Source organism: Buteo buteo, chromosome 18 (assembly GCF_964188355.1).
Source record: "Buteo buteo chromosome 18, bButBut1.hap1.1, whole genome shotgun sequence".
Classification (NCBI taxonomy): Eukaryota; Metazoa; Chordata; class Aves; order Accipitriformes; family Accipitridae; genus Buteo; species Buteo buteo.
In genome coordinates this window covers 18,260,389-18,286,069 of record NC_134188.1, presented here as the reverse complement: position 1 = coordinate 18,286,069, position 25,681 = coordinate 18,260,389, and the positions used below count along the sequence as shown (strand labels likewise).

At 41.8% G+C, this 25,681-nt stretch overlaps 1 protein-coding gene across 3 annotated transcripts in view; it reads right to left on the bottom strand.

The window, feature by feature from the left end:
• Positions 1 to 1,952: 1,952 nt before the first annotated feature.
• SESN3 (sestrin 3) overlaps positions 1,953 to 25,681 on the bottom strand; it is a 44,871-nt gene continuing 21,142 nt past the window's right edge. For 2 of the 3 annotated variants that reach the window (XM_075050076.1, XM_075050077.1), the window contains exons 2-10: positions 22,875 to 22,940; positions 19,595 to 19,792; positions 18,674 to 18,856; positions 18,050 to 18,286; positions 16,378 to 16,525; positions 14,041 to 14,156; positions 11,429 to 11,619; positions 10,868 to 11,012; positions 1,953 to 9,988 (exon numbers count right to left, since the gene is read on the bottom strand). In XM_075050076.1, the coding sequence (XP_074906177.1) occupies positions 9,902 to 9,988; positions 10,868 to 11,012; positions 11,429 to 11,619; positions 14,041 to 14,156; positions 16,378 to 16,525; positions 18,050 to 18,286; positions 18,674 to 18,856; positions 19,595 to 19,792; positions 22,875 to 22,940 (1,371 nt within the window). In that variant the 3' untranslated portion in view covers positions 1,953 to 9,901. Of the gene's footprint in view, positions 9,989 to 10,867; positions 11,013 to 11,428; positions 11,620 to 14,040; positions 14,157 to 16,377; positions 16,526 to 18,049; positions 18,287 to 18,673; positions 18,857 to 19,594; positions 19,793 to 22,874; positions 22,941 to 24,841; positions 25,028 to 25,681 lie in introns of those variants that run through there. The other variant, XM_075050075.1, reaches the window with a different exon arrangement.

Genomic DNA, 25,681 nt, shown 5'->3' with positions numbered 1-25,681 from the left:
GATGTGGGCTTGCTTGACCCACAAGTGGGCACCTGGTCTCCGCCGCTGCCGGCCGTCCTGCCGCTGCCCGTGGCTGTCCGGCTCCGTCCGGGAGGCTGGGGCGGCCGTGCTCCCCACCGATGCCGGTGTCCCCGTGCTCCATGAGGCTGAGGAGGGACGTGGAGGGGCTCGGGGTCGGCCCAGCTGGGTCTCCCCAGGGACACGCCGCCTGCACTGGGCTGCCCACCCTTACCCCGGGCATGGCCCTTTCCCAGATCCTGGGGGAGAACCCCCCGGGGGTCACCCGTGGGGTGCGGGGACACCATCCCGTGGGCACATGAGCATCCCTGGGACACGGTCCCTCGTTTGCCACCACCCTTCAGTCTCTGGGTTTCTCCTGCCCCGGGCTGGGTGTAGAAGATTTTAGAAAATTTAGGGCTGTAAGGCTGTTAGAAATTAATACAGACGGAGTTAAGGTGAGCCGTGCGGGAGCAGGAGGCAGCGGGCAGGCGGCTGGACGGCAGCTCCGCCGGAGCAGCCCGGGGAGGGCGGCCAAGGCGAAGGTCTGGGGAATGGCCAACACGCACAGATGTTTTGGGCTTTGGCTTTCCTGGGGGGGGGGACGCCGGCTGGAGAGCTGAAGGCAGGGTTCAGGGCAAGCCCGGGGTCAGGGGGAGCAGGGCTGTCCTCTGCCTGCACTGGGTCCCCATTCTGAGCCCTCGCACCGCGCGCTGGGTGAAGGTGCGGGGACCAAAATCAGGGCTGGGCTCGCCTGAGGAGGGCACGGACCTGCCCTGCTGCTCACCTGTTCTGTGGGATCTTTAGGAAGTAAAGCAGGGACGCCACAGCAGCCTTTGGCTTTGAGGAATGCGGCAAGTTTATCTTTTTCAGGACGGTGCTGGTGACACGGTCGCCCTCCCTCCAGTCCGGAGCTGCACTGGTGCCAGAGGCGACGGCCACAGCACCTGTACGGGGACGGGAAGCTCTGCCTGCACCCAAGATGGTATTTTCACTTCCACTGCAAGCAAATAAACAAGCACTTGAGGTATTTACATATCTACTTTTCTTTATTGTGATATTTTTCAGGGCAGGATGAAGCTGAACCAGCTGAAGATGCCAGTAGGTAGCGGCCGTGCTGTGGCAGCCCTGTCACAGCTGTTCTCGGGGCACACACTATCTCTAACAGAACTGGAAATGGGCTTTTAGGGTTTTTTTTGGGGGGGGGTATTTCCATCGCAGGGCGAGGTGAGGCCAGGTGAGCTGAGCATCCAGCAGCTGGAGGACAAGATACACCCAAATCACCCCAGGTCCGTGGTTTGTGTTAACTAGTTTTGTCTCTTTGGAGAGGAGATGAGCATCTCTCCCGGGACAAAGCCCCTCGGTGATCCCTCAGCACCATGCCACCCTTCCCTGGGGGCTGGATGGGGCAGACGGCAAGACTGCAGGGGTTTGGGGGAAAGTTGGCTGCTAGATAAGCTTGGCATTGCCCCACGCCAGCACCCTCGGCACGCATTTCCCCTCTCCTTCGCATTTCCTTCATGGTTTTATGGCTCTCACCCACTTCTGCTCTGGGGCTCAGCCAGGGCTCCCTGGAAGAGGGAGCAGCTCCTGGTGCATCCCACTGCCTGTGGCTTTCACAGAACAAATTTCTAAGGGGAAGGTGACAAGCCCTGTATCAAGAGCGAACATCATGATGCCCATTGCTCCATCCCTCATCACTGACAACTGCCTGTTTAAAAGACATCCCCTTTGGCAAGCACTATACATTTTTCAGGACCCACGTTCACATAGATTAAATAGAATTATTATCTGTATCTATCTATGTATGCAGAGATTACATAATCTATATATTAAATAATACGTAGATTAAAAACCAGGACAAGGGCACGGAGGGGTAGGACACTTCCAGGGCTGGATCTCGTCCCAAAACACAGGATGCTCTGTTCCCCAGACGTGTTCCCCAGCACGTGGCAAATGATGGCTCGAACAGGAGACAGGTTTTATCCATTTTATTTAACCAATGAAATTCCTACTGATAACAATGAAAGTAATTTCAGCAAGTATAAATGCGATACAGTTTTAAACAAACCCCATTGTTCCGTACCTATAAATAGATTTTTCAAAACCTCATAAAAAGTGCAGATTTATGAATTGCTGTTAAAATGTTAATACATGATTCCTTTGTTTAAAAATGCATTTTTGTCTCTTAACTCACAAAAAAAAAAGTTCCTTCTGCATCTGTTCAGATAAATTCAAGTCGGGTAACTTAAAAACTAACAAAAGTCACACAAAAAAAAAAAAATCCATCCCACTAGGTCAGTCTGTCCTCTGCAAAAAAAAAACCAAAAAAACCAAACCAACGAAAAAACCCCCAACCAGCAACAACAGAAAAAAATAAATGATAAAAGCTGCTGTGGAAACCCACAGTGAGCTCCTAGCAGCTGCCTCACCCCGCAGGCAAACCTCCTGCGAAAGCAGGGAGCCCGTGGCGTACCTCGGAGCTCAGGGCACGGGTGGCCCGTGGGGCAGGACGGGTGACGTGCCACCCGCCCGCGGGATGCTGCGGGGACGCGGGACCCGCAGAGCTACCGTGCTTCCCTGCTTCGTGGTGGTGGGAGGGAGCAGCAGGATCAGAGCTTCGCCTTTAATCCTCCATCCCGAAACATCCGCGCGGCCGTGGCAGGGAAAGGCAAGAAGCTGACGGCTGCCGGGCTGGGGCTGGTACAACGTACCCCCCGTCCAGAGGGTGAGAGGTGGGAGATGCAACGAAACACCATTCCCCGGGGCACAGCGCTGCCCTGCCCTGCCTGCCGCCCCAGCCTGCGGGCAAGGGGGCTCAGACCCACAGCCGCCAACGGGGAGCCGACGCTGCTTCTTACCCCCAACGCGCTGGGCTCTGCGGACAGCAAACCAAGGGCTAATTTTCGCACTCCAGAGAGGCTTGGAAGCTTTTCGGCTGCAGAAACACCATGCCCGCGTTTTCGGTCCAGCGGCTGGTCCGTCCGTCCCTGCCGCGCCAGCAAGGCTCACGTTCCCCCCCCACGCACCAGTAAGCAGACCGTGGTGGGCAGCCAGCGGCAGGCGTATGGGCGCGGGGGGCTGAAACACACGCCAGACCCCAGCCTTCCTGGCGTTTGGGTCCAAACGCAGCCAAACGCAGGGCGGCCGTGCGGCTCGGACCGTGCTTTTCACAGAGAGGGGCTCAGCTCACCCATGGTCGAGAGAGGTCTGCCGGCGCACCTCCCTGTATCTACAGTGGTATTTTATCTACAGCAGGGTCTGTTTAGCAAGAGCAGTTTAAAGTGGCTATGTTTATCAAGTTTGCTACTTTATGAATTAAAAAAAAAACAACAACAAAACAAAAAACCAAACCCCAACAACTATAAATACAAAGACTCTCACACACCAGACACTTGCAGCCTGCGTGACTCATAAACCGCATCAATATTCTGTTAAAAAGCTTATTCTACTTAAAACTATACATAGTACAAGAGACTGAAAAGTGGCAGTCGTGTATGGGCACGCTGCCTGCCCCAGGGTGGCCCACAGTCAGGTGCTTCCTAAAAAAATCAAGGAGTTACAGTAACACGGCACAGGACTGCAAAGCCGATCACAGCTTCTGCTTACACTGCATACGAAGTACCAAGGGGAACACAAAAAAGAACTGGTGTTAATACTGATGGATTAAAGAGTAACTATAAAGATCAAACAGACGTTCACAGCATGCTACATATATTGCTCACAAACTTTTCTTTTTTAAAAAAAAGGCTAATACAAAACAAGGAGTTGGCAGTCTAATTTTCAGTTATGTCAGATAGAAAGATAAAGCATATACATTCATCGTGTGGCTTTCCAGCAAAAGGAGGAAAGGGTAAAACCGAGAGATTTCAAGTTCACAAAATTCCTATTTTATTAAGCTACAGTTTATATCCAGTTCCGGTCACAGTCATGAAAAGATTTCTGACTGCATCGCCTTGCAGAGTCCAAGGGCTGTAGCCTAATTATTATTATTTTCCCCCTAAAAGCAGCCGCATCTCCCACCACCCCGAGCGGGCTGCTCCTGCAGCCACCTGGGCATGTGGCAGCTGGGCTGGAGGGAAGAGGTTTGGGTCTGGTGGCATGACATGAGCATGAAGTGGGGAATAAGAAACAGTTTTGGACCATGCGTGTTTGGACCTGCTGCTGTCGCTGTCCCCCAGACCCCTCAGCTGGAGGCACAATGCTTGGTGATTCACCCATTTTGTCTGAAAACTCCCTTCAAAGGGCTGATGGGGGCAAGAAAATGTAGTTCAACAGCGGCACGTTTTTCTCGGGCAGAAGTAAACGGTTCCCTTCCCCTGCTCTGTCCGTGGAGTACGGAAAGGGCCCAGCTCTTGTCCTACAGAAGCCCTCTGGACACCTTGTGAGGAGGCACCTGCCACCATCTCCCCTACTCACAGACATACACAAGAATGTCTCAGACACATCGGTTAAGTTTGTTTAACTGACCAACATGTCACCTCCTCCTGTGCTGGTGATGTCCCCTCGAGAGCGCCTGTGGTCTGTACCTTCCGATGCTGACAGCGTGGCTTGCTCCCCACAATTAGTGTATTAATTGGCATCTTCAATACCAGCTCTAACTACTGTTGGGAACAAGAGCAGAATTCAGATTTCTGTTTTCCACGAGCCCTGATGATACTCAGTATCCGCAGGAACACCCAACCCTGCCTATGTCTCCAGCAGCCACTCCACTGCATGCATTTGGTTTTATCCTGTTGATACGGAAAAAAACCCCAATCTACTTGTTGCAGAGGTCAGCCGCGGTCTGCCTGGCTGCAGGGCACCCGAGGAGCTGCCAACTCAACGGCCCTGTAAGCTTGCCTGGCACAAGAGGACCTCAAATCCCCCATTAGATATCCCTCAAGGAAACCTGCATGGCTGAACAGCTCAAGCATGGGGAGTTTTGCCAAAGAAAGCGTTTCCTTAGTGGATCCACTGGATTATTACTGTAACTCCCGAGACGGAATCTGACACGCTACTGGCAAATGCTACCTAAATGGTGTAAGCAAGTACAGAGTGTTAACCTTTCAAAGCAGATTTAGAACTTTCCTGCCCAGAAATAACCTAATATGGCAATTAAGTGTTTCTGAACACGAGAAAGACCCTCTGAACTCAACAGCAAACGGTGATATAGGAACCTAGCATTGTTTTACAAGGTTAAGGCTAGGAGGTTGTCCCTGCATGACTGCTAGGGGCTGTGAGCTGGGAAGATAGGAAGCACTTGATGGAGGGTGGTGGTGGTGGCAGGTTGGAAAATGACAGTTTTTGCCCCTGGTGAGCAGCAGAGGGATTAAATGTCTGCAAGAGAGACGTGATGTGTGTTGGGGGAGCAGCAGCATTACTGCATGCCAGGAAATGTGCTCTAAGGGATAAATTAACACTGATCAAGACGGTCCTAAAGTTTCCTCATTCTACTGTGCTCTCTCCATCTCCCACACCTGTGATCTGTGCAGTAGGTATGAAATGCTAAATTCATTTTCATTTGGAGATAAAAATTTTCATTTAAAATCCCCAAATGTGGAAAAGCTGGTGGATGCATCTCTTGGAATGATCGCTAACAGCAAACTGATTCTTACAGCTTTATATTCAGATCAGCTCTGGGCAAGTTCATTTACAATGAATCCACTCCCTTCTCCCTCCGTTTTGTGCAACATCACCCCTTATTTATGGGAGAAGGATCCAAACCTCTAAGGAAAGTAACTGAAAGAACATCACTTGAAATCAAGAAGATTTGGAGTATTTCTTTCTGGCCAAAACTTTTTATTCTGGGCACAAGCTATCCACTTGCTACCACCAATGGATCTTTTCTGCAAGTAGAGGTTAAATAATCCAGCTCTTCTAAAAGGGAGTCCAAACTCTGGAACATGAGCCTGAAATGCATGCCTATGTTCATGGAAAACACACACACATGAGAAACATCGAGAACCTGTTCTGCAAGAGCAGCAGCTTACAGTTTAACTGCTTTGGGAAAGATTTCTCTAAGCCTATATTAAGTACCCAAAACAACCCATTTCATTAACAATCGCTGCAAATCACATGGATCTGCTACACATAACTCCTTTAATCTCTATGGAAACTGATTTTATTCTATTGAATTTAGGTGACTAAGTGTCTTTAAAAATCTGACTCAAAAATGCAAGTGGGCACCTTGCAGGATTTTGCTAAGTGCCTAGGTGCTTAAATTCCCACTGAAATTCAGGCAACTAGCTGCTTTTTCCAAATCCCATGGAAACACCTATCAGCATCACTATGAACAAAAATACTTTTGAAGAATCTGGTGCTTTGACCTTCTGCACTCAAGTAACAGAGAAGCAAAATGTTTTCCTTTTTGTTCTGTTCTGATCTGTTCTAAATTTAGAGAGGCCTACATTTATAATTGTTTACAGTCACTGATTTTCCTGTCCTTAAAAGTTTTTTTAACACATAGGAAGAGCTGATGGTAATTCTTTAACTCTTAAAGCTGAAAGTACATCCTTTTCATTTTAATGAAGGATTTAGGGCAAAGAATGTATGTTTCTGTTAAGTCTTGATGAAAATAAATCCATCTACAGCTCACCAAAATTCTCATAGGATACCACAACACTAGCTTCAGTAGCTATCTGCACAAACTGTACCCTAGTTTAAAATGGTTCCTGTTCCTGTATGATGGCACTCTTGTGATGTTCGGCTGCAGGCAGGATGTTCTGGGAAATGCAAATGCTCTCTCCAATTAGCAGCTTTTTCACTCCTCTTCATTACACAAAAAAAATATGGAGCAATTTCAGCAAGAATGTACTCTATCGCAACACACATTTTGAAGCAATTCTGCAATGATAAGAAACTGTCCATGCCCAAAAGCTCTGTTTCCTACTTACAGCATTCCCTGTGCTAACTGGTTCATTTGTACCTACCAAGCTTTCTCTTCAGTAGACAGGAGACTGTACACTTTGTTTTTATGTTGGTCACAGCTGGGATTTTGTGGACTAACATTAATGCTGGTAAATATCAATTCCAATAAAGGAATACAGAGGGAGAGTATTTACACTTCCAATGATTACGGTACTCTTAAGAATAATATTAATGAACAAAGTGTGAAGATTCACATTCATGAGTGCTTTAAAAATGCAAAAAATCCACGAACACTTGCACATTAAAATTTGGCACAGTGTGAGCCTAAAGCGTGCGTAAAGTGTATGGTAGAGTTGTCTGACTTTAAACACCTATTCTGAACAAACATCTATTAAAAATCATAAATTTGAGTATAAAAACTAGGCTATAAATTGTTACACTGTAAATGCAATACTTTGAAAAAAAAATGCCACATGGAAAACATTTCCAGAAGTTTCAAGTTTGCATTTAATATTAAAAAAAAGAGAAATAGCAAACTAGTTGTACAATGACATTTCCTACAGTGGAATGTCTTGCAGGCCATATGTGACTTGATATGGCATCTTAAATAAAAAAAAAAGAAAAAAAAGAAGAAATCACTGGTTTACTACAAATTTTATGAAGCAATCCATTTATGGTTTCTATATTTCAAATCTGCTCATGTACTTTGCTCAGAAGGCATTTGAGCTGGCAAGTATATCTCATAAGGAAAGAAGTAAAGGCACTCACGTTTCCAAACATAAAACTCAACCTATTCTAAGAGCTTTGCATTTCTGAAGGGAAACTAAGCCGTCGTATTAGTTACCCAAATCTAGTTTCACCTCCTTTCCAGAGCTCAACTGTGCTTCTTGAGAACTACTTGACTTTTCAAAGCAAAGGAATTTAAAGTAGTACTGTACAGTTCCTCTCACGTGAAAAAAGCAAAAGTATTGCATGAAATCTTCTCTCAACAGAACTGTTTTATGCACAAAAGCCATTAGGTATGGCCACTACAGTCACAAAAGGGAGGAAAAAGGATCATAACAACTTAGAAAGTTAATCTAAGTTCACACATATGAGCATCCCAATACTTCTGAAATCTTTGCGGTTAGCTATACAAGATAAATAAATCTGGTATTTTACCCAATGCTCTCTCTAGAAGAGAGTCTGATGCTGTCTATTGGGTAGTTTTCTAAATAGCCAACATTACATTAAAAAAAAAATAATTACTGATTTCTTCCTCAAAAGGTTTTCACATGCAGAGTCTGCAGTCTGAAAGTGCAGAAAAGTGTACAATCATTTAGCTTTCCAATCTGGAACAGATAAGATAAAGCGAAAAAACCAACATGCGAAGTCACAGCAAGGTATCAGGAAAAGGGAAGAAAAGAGAAAACTAACTTTAGTAGCGTACTGGTCCATGATTTTGTCAATGAAAAGTGTTAAAATATGACTGATAGTATTTTTTAAACTATTCTGCTATCACCAGTGGAAGAAAATCCTGTATTAACTTCTACAATCCAAAGGAATATTAAACATAAACCTATCCAGTTAGTTTTGAATGTATGCAACAGAAATAAAGGTCACCCTCCTCAAAGAAATATGAAAAGTCCAAACCAACAGACAAAAGTCGAAGCAGTGACAACTTGCATCCTACTGGGTAAGTTTAAGCATCTCTTTAGGCACTTCACTGGTTCATTAAATGCAATACAAAATAAAGCTATAAATATCAACATTTTGTGCTCTTAAAAATTAGCCACAAGCAACAGAAAACAGCACAAAATTGTGACATTTTTGGCAGCTTATTTCTTCCCTTCCCCAATATTACTGGTTGTCCAAGAATGCTTTGTTTTGGGGATGCTTTGGCATCTCAGTATCAGGTTGTCTTAAGCCGTAAAAGCTAAAACAGAACTGCTAGGCCTTAGACAATAAAGAAATTTGGTTTTAAAATTTCTTTATGGCTATATAAGAAGGACACTTTAGCAGTGGCATGATAGGGAAAAAAGCTTGCTTTCTTTTTAAATATTGCACTTTTCTTTTGTTCACTCACACTAATGCATAGAAACTTTTTAAACTTTGAATATTAAAATTTCATGCTATGAAAAAGTTATGGGAAATAAATTTCTACACATCCAATATGAAAGAACAGATATGCTAGCCTTCCTTTACTTTCCTTAGTTAAAACATTGAGAAAGAAGAGAGTGCAAAAAAACCCACAACCCTATTTTTGGTCAGCCTGTGTTTTAACTTTATAGGTGCCAACTAAACAAATTGCAACATGTGATGAGCATGGATATTGTAAGGACAACTGAGGGTGACTGTCAGTAAAACAAGATTATGCATGATTGAAACACAGTTAAGTGTGGCTGAAATGGCAAATTGTGAGGCCTCTTCTCTTGGGAAGGGGCACGACAAAGCAGATGAATTTCGCGCTTCAGTAGCATGCTGTAGGATTTATCATGATTAATTTCACATTAAAGTGTGCTCAATGTTTGCATCCACATCTTGCATCACCTTCAATTGCTGTAGTAAGACAGTGACTGGCAGTCTCCAGGAGACACAGAAGAATCCAGTGGGCAATTCAATGCAACGCAGCCTGCGTGTCTGTCACGAGTCACGACATGGTGGTACATTCTCAGGACAGGCAGAACCAATCTTCTGCTGGACTCCACTAATCTGAAAAATGATTGCTTGGAAAAAGAAGTCTCTAAGCACTTCACTCCAGTGCTTAAAGAACAAAGCGCTAGGATTGGATATAATAAAAATAGTTTCAGGATCCTGACCACTGTGCAGAAATCCAGCCGGAAACAATGCAGAGTAGTGCTCCTCAGTGTTACTTTTGTTATCATTAGTAATGTTAAGCATCAAGAAAATAAAACACGTCATTGCACATTACAGCCGCCAAGAAGCACGGCTAAACTTTGACACTAGAGAATTGAATAACCTGATGCTACATCACAAACAGCTTCTGGTGTGTATCTATTTCAAAAGGTCTTTACATACTCAGTAAAAACTCCTTTACTCCTGCCCAGCAAATGCTTCAGGTTAAGTGACGAGTTATGGCACGAAGGGCATAGAGAAGTTCAGCTTGCATACGAGCTTCCATTAGAAGTAGATTGACATGAACCTGTTAAAAATTATATCAGCCATTTAGTTCACCTCTGAATGCAACATTGTTTATTCATTTAGACTAAAATTTCTAACCTTTCGTGAAGCATCGCTGCCAAGAACTATGTCCTTTCTCTCTGGACCCTGCTGCAGGACTCCAGTTCCTCTTGAGACAGCTGTGTAGTGTGCCAATACTAGACAACACCCTAGGACTGCAAGGAACTAGCCTCAACTACTGCTTTAAGCAATCTTCCATCTGAGAAGTCCCAATAAAACCATTTTTGTATCCTAATAGTATTAGTATAATAGTATATTTCTTTATGAACTACATTTTATTTTCTTTACTACCACCTGTGAATGCTATATAGGAGCAGAGAATAAGGAATAGTTTACATGCCAGATAGGCTAGCAGGCACACAAGCACTGAACTCTTGTCAGGAAGCATTTAACTTGGATATCTGAAGACAGGCTGACATTTTTATTGATGAAAAACACCATGAAGATTTTTTATATAAATAGATATATATATAAAATATATGATTTTTTTATATATATATATATGAGTTAAAGTCTTTTTTGATCCCCAAATCCCATGTATTGGCATAGTTGACCACTTCTGTATTCCCAAGTTTATCCACTTTTCTTTTACAGTTGTCAGTTCAATTTTATGGAGAAGTCACTCAAAATAATAATAAAAAAAGAATCAGTATTTCCAGTACACTAAGAAGTATTTTTGTAAAACTGATATCTAATACTCAATTAGTTAATCTCATTTGTTTTTCTCTGGTTAAAAACAGTTCATTTGACAATGCTGCCATTTTTGGGTGTCACTGTATTTTTTCAGTTTTTAAACAGCACGGGGGTCTCTGTGAAGTCAGTTTGGCTTTGAAATACGTACCTTCTCTGAGTGCTTGAACTGACGCCAGTAACTATCGTACATGCGCTTGGTAGTTCTCTCTGGGTAGCAGGTCACTGTCTTTATGTAAACCTTCAGGCTGCGTTCAAGTAACTGATTAACTTCTCCATAATCATAGTCATCATACCTAAATAACACAGGCAATCACTCTGTTGGATTTAAGTTCTTAAAAGCATGGTCTTTTGCAGCATTATGTTCTTAAGTTTGGGAATTGGAGCATTTATTATACATGCTAGAAAACTACCTGCTAACAGAGGATCTGAAAGGCTTAGTACTAGGATGCTCTCTTTTCTGAACAAAGGATACAGGCTGGCTTCAGAGAAGACATTTCTGTAATAATTTCCATCCCGATTCATAAGCATTTTCTCCACTGGAAGCAAAAGTTATACTGATATGCCAGCAAAACCAATTTAACTTCCAGACTGTGGTACCATCTCCACTTTAACACCCGGAGTCTAAAATCATGCTTTTCACACGGTTCATTTTTCGTTCTCTTTACACAGTTTAAAATGCACTCCTAAGCCAGGGGATTTTCATCCATACCTGATTCCATACATACAGTGGACATAGTTAAATAAAGCTCTTCTTAGCGTAGTTGTATCAACATCTTCATGTGTTGCCATAGTGTTATATGTGAGGTTATATACCATCCGAAACTTCTCATCGAGGAGATGCCCAATATCAGAATAAAGCCTGTTTACAAGGGAAAACCCATGATTTTCCCAAGTATAGTCCTGCAGGAAGAGAAGGAAAAATATAAATGTACAAATGAAACGAAGCCCCTATCAGGTCCTCTCTATAGCTCAACAGGTTTTGTTGTCTGCTAGTTTTAACTTTATTCTCTTAAAAAAATTTGTATTTTGAATCCTTCGTCCATATCACCTGCTCTATTGCCCCAGGCTTCCTGGCAATGAATATCATGTCACAACACCCCACCTCCAGCTGGATATCATTAGATTACAGGAGAAAAAAACCCAAGCTTCTCTTGAAATGTTGAGGCAATTTTCCACTGTCTGCTGTGCCACTCTGACCAGTGTCGTTCTGCATGGGATGGGCCTGTTAAGTTTAAAAACTTTTTCCTCTTGGAGGCTTTGATGCTTAGCTCTGAGCAGAAATGGAGAATTTACTTCCAGCCAGGATATACACTCATTGGGTGAAGTGCTGAACCATCCTTGAACCATCGAATAAAATCCAGGCTGCTTTGGTCTTAGACAAGCACCTGGACTGCAAGGATAAAAGCTTGCCTGCTCACGTCAGGAATGGAAAATCTTTGCAGAGTGGCGGCACGCCACCAGCGGTGGAGAACGACCCTGCTTCAGAGCAGTGTGCAACCACTCTCCACACTGCAGTTATACAGAACACGCTAGTTTGCCCACATCCTTGGCAAGTGTTCAATCATTCCATCGCTGATGCCACATTTACAATTGAGGGCATCATCTCCACACCCTTCCTGTGTCTGGCTGTTTTCAAAAGGTACTGCTGGGCAAGGTCCTCACCCTGGCGCTTCAGGGCACGTCAGCTGGACTTGCCCCTTGACTAGGATAGTAGGGAAGAGCACACAGGACAATACTCAGCCGCCTAACATCTAGTGACATCTAAAATGCACCACTACATCACATTTGGCCTCCAGCTGCCAGTCCAAAAGACCGTGAGCCTTGTGAGAAATATGCCATACCAACCAGCCCTGTAAAGGTGTCCAGGACACCTGGGACATCACGAAAGCCTCTAAAAGCCAGAAGCCCCAGGAGGGGAAAAGTGCTGTTTACTAACAACAGTTGATTCACACTGACAATGAAAAAGTTAAAAAAAAAAGTTTAAAGACATTCTGCTGCGTATGGAATACCCTTTTCCATTATTAAATTTAAAGCCACAGAGATAAAGGCAGTCTTGTTTTATCAGAAGAAGGATTAGATTTATTGCAGGGTTTTGGGATGCTACCGCAATTTGAATAGCATTAATAGCAGAACATTTGGGAGGCTGTGGGTATACACATCTAACTGCTTAAGAGTGGGACATACTAATAAAATTAAATTATCAAGGTGACTCCTTTGAATGTAGGCCAGAAGCTGTCCTGTTTATTTAAGAGCAGAGATGTTTTAGTTTCAATTTCAACTTCTGTAGAGCTTTTTCCCATGGGAGCCTGCTGCTCCTAAAGTAGTTAAGCAGAATGTTTGATTTACAGGCACTGACTCTGCCTTATTCTTTTTGGCAATATCTACCTACTTTAGGCTTGTATAAAGACCACAGAGTAAATTATCCAGATCAGCAGAGACTGCTATATAGCTAAATACATTTCCTGAGAATGATCATGGATTCTTTATTTTACAGTCTTAGATAAATTTTCTGACCATGGAGTTTTCCTGCACCCACTGTTTTTTTAATTGAAGTTCTCTGATTTGGTTTAAGATTTCTTCCATTGCTTACAATTTATTACTAGACCGCTGATTAATCTACTCTATAAGCTGTAAGAGAACCACCTAGAATGTCCCTGCTGTTACATATATTATGAACTTCATGAGCCCGCTTATGGAAAAAAATGCCAATATGTAAGCAATGTACTGGTAAAATATACATGCTGTTCCCTCAACAGCACTAAAAAAATATATTCAGATATAGACAAAAATTTCAGTAATCATATTTAGGAACTGCTTTTCTTTCCCAATATTCAAAGTCCAGTGATTTGGTGCATATATGAGAACAATACTCACCAAATTGCTCTCATAGATAAATATACATCTAGGTATTGATCACCACTGGACAGAGAATACTTGATAAAATGACAAGAATAAAGAGTTCTTCCAGTGGATTTTTTTCTACAACATCTGGAGGGAGGGGAAAGCAATTCTTTCTTTTCTACCTTTCACTTTTATTCCAGATTTAGTGATATGCTTTACAGTTTTCAAACATTAATTCAAACATTAATTCTGGTAAGAAATGGTGTAAGACTGAAAGCTAAGTATTCCCTTGTCTGAGATTTACAAATAGGAAAAGACTCATCGCAGGTAGATTTACGGAAGCTTGCGAGTTTTTTAATGGACCAGGACAAGAAAAGGAGCATGCAACAAACATGCCCCACTACAACTGCTTTACGCTATTTGCCCTGTAATGAGATATATAAACTTTCTTTGAGTGAATGTACTTTAAAGAGATGGTACCTGAGCCCTGAATGTTGGCAGATGGTCTTCTCCTCGCCTTGCAAAGTCTTTGTACCCAAACCCAGGATCTTCAATATAGCGGGAGACATCTGTAGAAACTATTTCATCATCAAATGCTGTGAATAAAACAGCAAAATGCTTTGCTTTAGGCAAGAACATGAGTTAGCGCTGACTTCCAACTACCACTCTACTACAGAACTAGAGAACATTTTTAGAAGTTGTGCAAAGGAAGAGAGTGGTATGAAGGAAAGAAACATTTCAATCCAATCTGCTTGTATGGGATCCATCCCTTTCATTGAGCCAACTAAATGTCAGCCTACACCAGACATCTAACATACTTCTACAAAATGGGAAGAGATGGGCTAAACTTCTGTCTGGAGGTGTGCTTTGCTCTCTGTTGACTTCTGAGGGAGGCTAGGTATCTTAAATCAGGAAGATGAATCCCGTTAGTAAAGTCACTGTGCTAGGATGAGAAACAGAAAACACACCCATGACAACAGGATTGCTATGCTGAGCAGGTACCGTGTTAGGAATTTAACCCAGAGTATGAACAACCAGAAAGCAATGCAACACTCCACTTGTAAATATCAGTTGAAGATTATATGAAAGCAAAAAGCTCTACAGTACATCAGGCTGAAATTCTGCCAGAAGCTCTAGTAACTAAGCATCTTCAAAGAGCTCCAAAATGTGTCACTAAGCAAGCACAGGTTCTCTATCAGGAATCAATCTTTCCCTCTCGAATAAACAGGTGGCTTGATTGTGTAACCACCTCTACAGAAGTTGACTACTGCATAGCTGACTGCATTTGACCCTCATGTTAAAATCCTGGCTCGCTTCCACGTGCATTCACGGAACAGTTGCCATATGTCCACTGTTAGCACCTTGAAAAGTCAGTTAATCTAAGAATTGCAGAAGTGCTTTATCTCCTCTTTGCCTCATTAAACAATCAAAACATAACTGTGTAGGAAGAAGCTTGCACAGCATCTGCTACAGCAGATCCTCAGAGATGAATAAAAAACCTGCACACATACACTCCTCTCCCCTGACAAGGACTGAATTTCATGAAAGGGTAAAGGCCCAACACATACAGACCCCTCAACTCAAACCTGCAGAAGGCAAAGAGGGAGGAACGTCAACGAAACTATCAGCAAACCCAACAAAAACCTCCTTCTGTCCCAAACAACACCTCTTCCTTATACGCCTGAAGTTGCAGAGACTCATGGAAGTCCTGATTTGATAATGAAACTGCAATGGGTGTCAGTTTATCTGCACTGTTGATACTGTCTCACCAAAGAAAAACAGAGCAAGAATGGACAATGTCCCTTTCTTAAAATCCAGCCATGATGTTGCTGGATCTATCTTCTTTCAGAGATTTTGCATGTTCCTAGAGAGCCACAAACAATCTCTCTGCTGATCGACAATACATTCTTCCTCTCTTTTGGGTTTAGTGCACAAAAACTGAGATACCTTTAAACACATCTGAAGCTACAGAGATCTAAATTCACAAAGAACAGTGTCAGTAAAATGTGAAGCATTTTATGGGTCACTTCTTAAAAAGACATAAGCTATCATCTTCAAGTAGCCTCTACTATGAGGAAATGGTTGGAGATTATTCTTGTTGTCTTAATGGTATTCTTTCTTTGAACACTTTCTTTGGAAAAAACCCCCACTTTCCTGTCTATAGGAAACAGATTTCATTGTATGGTTTGCTAGAGATGAAGGCCTCCAGAGCATATGAAGAATGTTGCAAAAGAACAGCTCAGAATTTTGAACATTATTTAAGAATAAAAAAAATGCGAAGAATCTCTATCACAACACAGGGAGTGGAACAGCACAGCAGTATGGTAACTTAGAACGGCAATTTAGAAATGTCCTCTCCAGGTGGGCAGTAAATGGTAAAGAAGTTGAGTCTCATCCCAATTTATTTCCTGAACTAAATGTCGTATCTGAATGCTACTTAAGAGTGTCATTGAAGTTCTAAGCACTGTAGAACCTAAATCTGTGAAATATTACGGAATATTTACATGAATGAATGAATTTGAAAATACAGAGCATATAAAGAAAGAGAAATTTACACCCAACTTTTTAAAGAAGCCTACAGGCTTCTTTTTTTAATATACAAAAACTAAATTTCAAGTAGCTAAAAGGATGGTGTTATTTGCCAATCAAGAAATCTTAAGCAGATGAAGCAAGTGACAGGACCACCCTTACTACACTCCTACTAGACCAAGAACCAGAATAAAGAAATGGACAGAAAAAGTTGTAGCCACTGAACTGGCCTCAAGTGTTTAGTTCTTACAAAGCACAAACAAAACGGAACTGGAAAAGCACAAATACCTCCACTAATTACTAGCAGGCTCTCCTTCTTCTCCTTTTCAAAGCGAGTTGCCATTTCTTCCTGAGAAGCTTCTTCGTCCTCTTTATCTTCTTGTAGCCTCTTCATCCTCTCCATTAAGGCCTCCAGCTCACTTAAAGAATCTGCAATCTGCAAAAACACCATGACATTCTGCAAAATTAGAAGATAGACAACGTGTGTCATCTTCAGATTTCATGCTTGACAACAAACATTCTCAAAAACAGAGAGCAGCAGCAAACACACAAACTCAAGCCAGAACGCATTTTGTCACATACAGTGTAGACAAACAGCTTTCAGACAGTTAGAAGAAGGGAGCTGGGAAGTGTTACTCTAACCTATCGCAGTGATCTACTGCAGTGGGATTAACAGTGGAAGAGGTGGTATTTGAATGTGGAAACCATCGTCGCTTATAATACATATTCCACCATGTAGATGGCTCAGGAAAAGCCATCTGTGTGCCCTACATGTATCAGAAAATAACTTTTAATATTAAGGTAACATTTTTCAGTCTGTTAGTAATGCAAAATACATTTCTGAAGAGATACAGTGCAACACTGCAATGCAGGAACACAACCTGAGACAGCAAATCAGTGTTTTTCTTCTCATTACACATGATCAAAATAACCATTATGTTGACCCTTTCTCTTGCTTTTGTGAGGAAAACAGGCCTCTTTACTAGACATACATCAAAGTTTGGGGTTCTGTGATCTGTACTTATCATTCAGATTTTTCGTAAGATAAATTGTTTGATTTTTCTTTACCATCTTTTCCTTTTGATTCTTTTCTTTTGCCCACAGCTATAATTGCTTTCTAGGATGCTACTCACTGCTTAACAAGCAGCACAGAGTCAGCAGCAGCTCTTTGCCCACTACAAACAGGGAATAGGACACCCTGGTGATTTGAGCTAGCATGTCTTACAGACCAGAAATTTAAGATACAGCAATTGAACTGACTGATCACATGTTCACATTGTTCTAGTGACTCTGCTCATAATCCTGATCTTCCACCAAAGGTGATGAGGCTAATTCATCGATCGGCATTTATTCAAGGACATGTCTTCAAAGCATTATAGAGCCACTTTCAGAAAAAAATTTCCACATTTAAGTCATTTAATTAGTAATCAAAGTTCTCTGTTGGTTGATCCAAGACTGGAACATCAGCATGAAGAATTAAGTAATTTTCTTTCAGACACTTCCTCCCATCCACAGGGAAGTGTTTCAGAATTGACCTGTTTTGTGATTGTAGGCCTTGAAGTCAAAATTATTATTATTATTATGACTTCTGGGGTTTTTTCCATTTTTTTCCATTCCACATGTTAGGAACATGGACGACACAATGCTCCAGTCAGTGACACACTATCTGAAGAAATTGGGACTTTAAGCTTTCAGCTGAAAGCAAGTTTTAGTCTTGCCCAATGGGTTGTGAGATTAACTATCAAAATCACATCGCTCTGACTACCATCCACTGTTACAATGTGGTTTTCAATAGATTACACTGAAAACAGCTAGAGTGATCCTAAGTTATCGGACTCAAGCATTCCAGTAAAGTAGACATAAAGTTTCGAACTACCCTGAAATGTAAACAGGAAAGAACAGAATAAAGTTTACTAATGCAAAACAGAGGCAAGCAAAAGAATCTTCTTGCAACACTAACCCCAAAGTTGCTACTTGTGAGGGATGCATTTTCTATGTTGTTGTCATTGGCAAGATCACAGACACAGAAGTTGTTGACTGCTATAAGTCTGACTCCATTAGATGTATCCGGATCTCTCTCTGGATTAATGCCACTACCAAATACAAAACTTGCCAAGGCATGATAATGTGCCAACAGGACAACAGCATGCACCAGTTCAGGAAGAGACCAATTATTTTCCCCAGTCTTGACAAGTTTCTGAAATGAGAATAAAAAAAGTGTAAATATAAAATTTCTTTTGGCCCCCAGGTTTTCTGAAAAACACTGTGTATTTTAAAAAGGGATCAATTCCTTTCTTCCAATAATAACACATTCCTCTTGCACACAAACTCTCACTGGATAAAAAAGGAGACATCTAATATATTACCTCTTTTCTTTCGGGGTTATTTTAGCCAATGCTATTCCTAAAAAGTAAATCTTGTTGGCTTTGTCACATAGAAGAACTTATTGGCTTATTCGATGCTCTAGTACTTCCCTGATTTTTTTAACTCAAGGTAACGAAGCCTAACCAGACACTTGTGTAGTTCTTAGCAGTTCTTATTACCAGACATTTACTGCTATTACAGGGCACAACTTAACAGGTACCTGAATGTGCTCTTTCGTGATTAGCCAGGGCCGGTGTGCAAGGAGTTTGTTTATTTCGTTCAGATTCTTCAGTCTTTGGGGAATGTATTCTAAACCATTCAACCACTCTGCAATCCCACCAGTCTTCAAAAACTCATCAACGTGCATATTTATTAGGTAGGAACACTGATGTCTGGCAGCAGCCTGGAATAATTAAACACAGAGGGAAAAGTGCAGCACATTAGTGTGTAATCTGATTTTGATGCAGGTGGAAGACAGGTTACTAACACAAAACAAAAATACAATTTCATTCCAAAGGGCCATGTTTTATAGTGCAATGTATTTCTATACAGTATGGAGGATTCTCCAATAAAAATACATTTGATTACTCTGAATCGCAGAATCTAATTTAGGTTGGAAGAGATCTCCAGAGGAGATCTGGTCTAAGCCCCTGTTCAAAGTAGGGCTGACTCAGATCAGGTTGCTTGGAGCCTTGTCCAGACAAGATCTCCATCCTTGGAGATCATACAACCTCTCTTGGCCCCTGTTGCAATGTCTCAACATCTTCATGGTAAAAATTGTTTTCCTAGTGTCCACTTGGAATTCATTGTGACTTGAGTCCACTGCACCTCATCCTACTGCTGTGCACTGATGGGTTAAATATCTAGAAATAAGGTTACACAGTTTTAACTGCTCTCTGTAAAACCTCACTCTGGTGGGCATGTGAGAAGCGTACCATTGTGTGAAAGAAGGAAACATGTATGTTGCCAATACTCCCTTCTCATTGAAAACCTTCTGGCTAGGCATGCTTTATTCTGATGAAAATCAACAACAAAAATACACACCCTGTCAAAATATCACACTAGTCTCTTCCTTTTTTCTTCTTTTTTAAATGCACAAGCCAAGGTCACAGGAGAAAATATATAGCCTGTTGGTACATACCATTATAGCAATGTAGTGCCTATAGGGCAAAGGAAGGGGCCCATCCATGCGCAGCATATAGAACTGGCTGCGGAGGAAAGACTCCAGGTACTGAGTATGGATACTCATGACCTGTGTGATGTTGTCCAGGCGACCAGACGTAGAGTATTCTTCCACAAGAAGATTAGTACGTTCATCCAAACCATTTGCTTGCATAACCTTAAAAATAAGATAGACAAACTTAACAGAGAAAGAGATTTTCTCTAGCTTTCACCCTGGAGAGAAACGTACTGTGGGATGAAAGGTTTGCTTGTGTACAAACTTAAAGGCAATGCTGCAGATTCGACGGTATATTTGTAAATATACGTGCTTGCATGTGTGTGAATACACACATACAGATGCTACTTGTATACTGAGAACTGAAGAGCACTTTACACTGTACCTGTTGTTTTAGTACGTTTCTACGAAAACCAAAAACATTTTTCTGTAGATCTTTCCCAAATGGCTAAACTGACAGATGCTTACAGTCAAACCTGTACAGAGAACTGGAACTAAGCAAGAGATAAATGGAAAGTAAAGTCTTTATGGAAGTCAGCCTGTACAGACACACACCACCCGAGCATTCAGCCCTAAAACCAATTTCAAAATTAATGGAGAGGAACTGGGTTATGTAACCAAATTATAGAAACAGCCTGGCAATCTACCCCTTCTGTGCTTGTATAATTGAAGAGAAGATCAAATGCTAATTTGTCCATAACATTCAAGTATTATTTAGAATAAGAATTTAATGCTTTCTTTAAACAAAAGCTGTTCTTTAATTATTCCAACCAATCCAAACCTTGGGCACAAGATGAAATGAAACAGCAAAAGAGTAAGTAGCTCTTGCATTGCAAGCCCTGACACAGTATTAGTGTTATTACTCAGTGTTTATCACCAAGAACAGCCATTCTCAACATGTTCACCACTGAAGTTACAAGCACAAGACTAGAATACCTGGTATTTATTCTGAAACTGCACAGTATTAAACCAGTCAGCTTACTACTGCAAACACCATTAAAGGAGAAAACATTTTAGCTGGTTTACTGCACATGAACATAGAAAGTGCCTAAAACCAAGAGGACACAACGCTTTTGCTGAACTACTGTACTTAAAATATGTTTTCTTTCTTTATGGTGGGTTGATGAATAGACCATGTCTCAAATATTTTTCCATCAAATCTTATATAGAAGTTACATACAAAGAAACATGAACAACATACTACATTTTCACTTCTCACCACTGTACTTCCCTGTTTTAATTTGTGGGCCCAGAAAGAAAGGGAAGGAGCAACTATGCAGTTAGGCAGATCCATCATTTTTACATGTGTAGCTCTTCACAATGTGAGCTTTTCTGTTTTTTATACCCAAGATGATGACTCCTCAGTTTTAAGAATGTTTTTACCATCGGAAGTTTATTCACATATTAGATATCATTTTATCTCACTTATTACTGTATATGCCTCGCTCCACTCCAAGGAGTCACCTTTATTCTTCACCAAGTGTATCTCCCATGTATTTAAGAGATCTTTGTCTCATTTAGTAGTTTCTTGGGGAAATCATACTTCTCGTGTCTCTGGTAAGGTTTCTAATCTTCGCCAGCATGTCAGGAGTTTTCCTTATAACAGTGCAAGTTATAGAGAAGAAATTCTGCTGACAAAATTGAAATATAATCCTGTAGGACTGCAGCGTTGCTATGTTAGGCATAGCAATATGCCGCATTATTGCTTCTGAGATTTATCTCCACCTATATTACTATTTTCTTTATACTGTATAGGTACTTCCTCCTGATTTATTACCATCCATGGATCCACAAACATGGGGGTTTTTTTCTGTTTGCAAAGCCTTATGGCACTTTAACAGGAACCTTTACAAGTAAGTTGTTATCACTCTGTCCATATTCCTTCCATTACAACAATAAAGCAAGCTTTGAACGAGCAGTGCTATTATCAAGTTTTGTGAGACATTCAGTGTGTTACTAATCTCTAACTACATCCTTCCTATACACTGTATTATTTCATGCCAAGGAATGGGGGGAAAAGGTAGTCATTTGCTTAGCAAACAATATTTAGCATTTGTTTGTGATACTGAATAGCTGTTTTATCCATACAGGTGGAGGTTCCCTGCTTGTACTGGGTAACTGCTGGGGTTACTGCTTTCTGAGAGCTCCTCAGTGATTCCTCCTGCACCCTTGGCTAGCACCTTTACCAAGTTTATCAGCTGTGAAATAAATTCATTTAACAATTCTCTCAAAATATGTTATCATTTTAACTACATTTACTTTTCTACTTTGTATATAATTATTGACTTCATGAGAAAAATTAAGTCATTATGAAGTTTGGCATCTCAATTTCATCTTGTATTTCATATGAAGGGGGAAGTCCTCTTCACAAGTTTGGCTGGCTGGAACTCATTCTGCTCCCCTCTTCCCAAGACTAAAAGACTCTTTTTGACCACTCTTTCTTTTTACTCCATTATGTTTTCTTGTTGCCAGCCTTTACACTCTCTCTGTTTATTTTTAAATTCAAACCTTGCCAGTGTATAAATGGAGAGAGACTCAGAGAACAGCAGCTATCTCATCTTTCAAAAGGTCTTTTTGGCCCTTCTAGCATGTGAATTATCTGCCTTTAGCAGATACTTAAAAAAAAAAGTCCTGGTTTTATAGTTGGCCATCCCAAATAATTAATTAATTAATAAACAATACTCTGTGAAGATTGAGATCACAGGAGAACACCACCATAGCAAAGTTTCTACTTACTGTAACAAGCTGCAAATCAAGGCTGAAGTTGAACATTAAATCACGGGCAGAAATCTTGAGTTTGAAGTCAAACTGTACCTTTCAACCATAAATTGTCTCAAGAGCCACAGTTACGGTCTAAGGAGTTAGTCATATTTTTAGGTTCTCTAAAACTGAAGGTCAGACACTGCTCTGAGAGCTATATAATCATACTGCCGCAATACTGGATAGGTCTCCCCTTAGGCCTGGCATTAAGACTAGTAAGTGATCATCCCCCACGAGAAGAGCAGAGCCAGCACTCACGGCTGTCTCCAGGAGTGCTGGCAACCAAAAAGATGTCAAACGGCACCACTTGTGCGAAAGGGCAAAGCGGTTCTTACCCACTGGCACCTGCTCCAGAGAAACCATTGCTTCTGCTTGCAAAGGAGCTCACCTGGGTACCATGGGACAAGCAGGATCATAAAACTGTCCTTCGGTATTTCCATTTTAAAAGCTACTACCCACCTGACCCAGCTAACCACAAACTTACTTCGTTCTCTGGTATAAAGGCACTTGGTCCTCTTGTCAATGGCGGGGAGACTTGTACTCTTTTTTCCTGCAAAACAGACACATAATTCGTTCAGCATCAGGAATAACATACTAACTGGCTTTATCTCGCAAGATGAGATCTTCAAGGCCTGGATTCAGTTCTCTTCCCAAGGCCACCTGGGTGTTTTACAGCCCACTGAGGAGGTAAGCCACCACACCACATTGGTTACGACAGCTCTGCATCCCCTGTACTTTGCACAAATGAACGGCACCAATTCTGGCAAGGGATAAGACAGAAAAAAAAACCCAAATCTAATCCTGATTGGTTTACAGACCAGCTTGAAGATACATAGACAACAGCAATAAAACATTTGGCACAATGCTAAAATTAGCCATTTACTGGATTAAATGAAAGTTTGGAAAGCAGAGGGGAAAAAAAGCCACACTCGGGAAATTATAAGCAAGACACTGTTTTCTTCAATATCAGCATCTAATAAGTCCCTCAGTGTTGAGAAGAGTGTAAGCACTTCACATGCCAAATATTGGCATGAAAAGCATAGTCCACACAAACCAGCAAGACCCAATTAAAGACTAGTTCAAGAAACCCGACAAAACGGACGCCCCGCTCAGCTGCCGAGCCCAGAGTAGAACACCACATGCAGTACAAACCTTGGTGTGCAAACCCCAGCTAGAAGTCATGAAACGCCCTCCGAGGATGATATATTTAGTACAGAACAGGCTGATAGCGTAACAAGAGCCAGAGGACTTTTTTGATTTATTAGGGATAAGAAATTGAACTAAGATAAACGGTGGAAGCTTTCACAGTGGGGCTGCTGACAGCCGGAGGGGTGAAGGGGACCTGGGGAGGCTGCCTGCTCCTCTGGTTCACCAGGGGCAGGACCAGCACTGCCCACGTCATTCCTGACCAACGTTGGTCCAACCTCCTCCTAAAGACCCTCCTGGAACTTCCTCCATCTCCCTGGGTCATTTATTTCAGTGACTAACTCCTTGGACTGTTAGAAAGTTTTCCTCATGTCTAACTTGAATTTCCCTTACAGTAATTTAAAGCAGTAGCTTCTTGTCTTTTCTTCTTTTCCTCTTTATGGTTATACTCCACCTTCCTGGAAACTCTGGCTGCACACTCTCAAGTCCCTAATTGCATTGCAGCATTGGTGACTCTTAATAAGTTATCCATCAACAGCAGTACTGGATTTGCATACTAAATATTTCATGCCCCTAACATAAAATTCCAAGGTTTTCCATAACAACTGACCCTTAAATACCTCTACCAGGGGGGTTTAAGCTTAACTGCCATGTGCACGAACAGCAGCACCGGTCCCAGAAGGAGCGTGTCACCGATTTCCACACAGGAAAATGAAGCCACTGGATCTGCGTAACTATTGTCTTGCTCCTTAAAAACATCCTGTCCTTTCTAAATTAGATTATGAAAAAACATGCAAAAATCAGCAGTGATTATTCAGGAAAGATGTTCCGAAGAAAACTCTCACAGGACAATTAGATTTGTGACTTTGGAATAATTAGCTGCTAAAAGATGCAGAAGTAAGCTGGATTTACTGTGCGAAGCCCAGCTGCCAGGAGACAACTTACTGCAACCGCTGCCTACTGTCACAAAATCCCACAAAATACTTCTTATGAATCAAATATACTCAGTCTAAAGGAAGAAGAAAGGGTGGAGAGAGACCGGGTATCTGCACACGCAACCCCTTCCTTGCACAGCTACACAAGGCACAGGAAGACACCTTCTAGCTTTACATACACAGTTTTGCTAGCAGCCAGTCATTTCTGCCAACATTAAAAAAAGAAATGCTTTCCAAGATTACTATTAAGGTTGCATTTTACTTGTTTTATAAAGGTTATCTAGATATTAGAGTTTAAAACCTTCATTTTGTACTGAATAATCTGGAGGAAGCAGCTTGCGTGAGCTAGACAACTTGGATAGGTACAAACCGTCTGCTCTCGCTGGAGCACAGGTCTAAGCCAGAGCTGAACCACAGCCTTCTCCATCTTGCTCTCTGACCTATACACTGCTTCTTCAGGCTCTGCAAAGCTGGTCCTCAAGGCCAGACCAGGGCAAAAAAAATGCATATGCTTCTTCTAGCAGGATCTGGGTTCCGTTCCCGTGTTTCCCCATTCAATGTGACTGCTATTACTCCCTTGACCCTGCAGATAAGCTACCGCTGAGAAGGAAAGGAGGAAACCGTACTTGGGTGGATGAACGTAGGCAAGTATCTCCAATTAATTCCTGTGAATGACAACAGAAAGCCAAGAAGAGAGTCAGACATGAAAAATGAGGTGTGTTAAATATACTGCAAAGAGGACAAAACCCAATTCTTTTTGGGTGGGGACAGTTCTACAAAAACACAAGCCTGGAAAAAACAGACAAACAACCAAAACAAGAATAAAAAAAGTAAAATCCCAAACATAATGATTCAAGTTTGTGAGTCTAATCAATCACAGCATGCTTCCAGGGAGCTTGGGTTTTTTCTATATTAGAAGTGTATGCTCTTCCTTTCCATCAACATGAAAGATTATTTTGCCTTCACGCCAAAGCTTTTTTTATTAAAACTGGTTAAAACAAGCTCGTCAGAAGAAAAGGAGCAAACATCATCTGGTTGCACAAGTTCTCAGGATGCTATTAATAAAAACATGGGAAGTTTACAAGCATTAAGAAAGATAATGTTGGCTTTGTTGAGCTGTAGATAAGAACCACTGCTTCTGGGCATGCTTTATCTAGAGCAGTGATTTAAGGTCTACCCAAGAACCCAAACATGAAAAACTATGTATGGG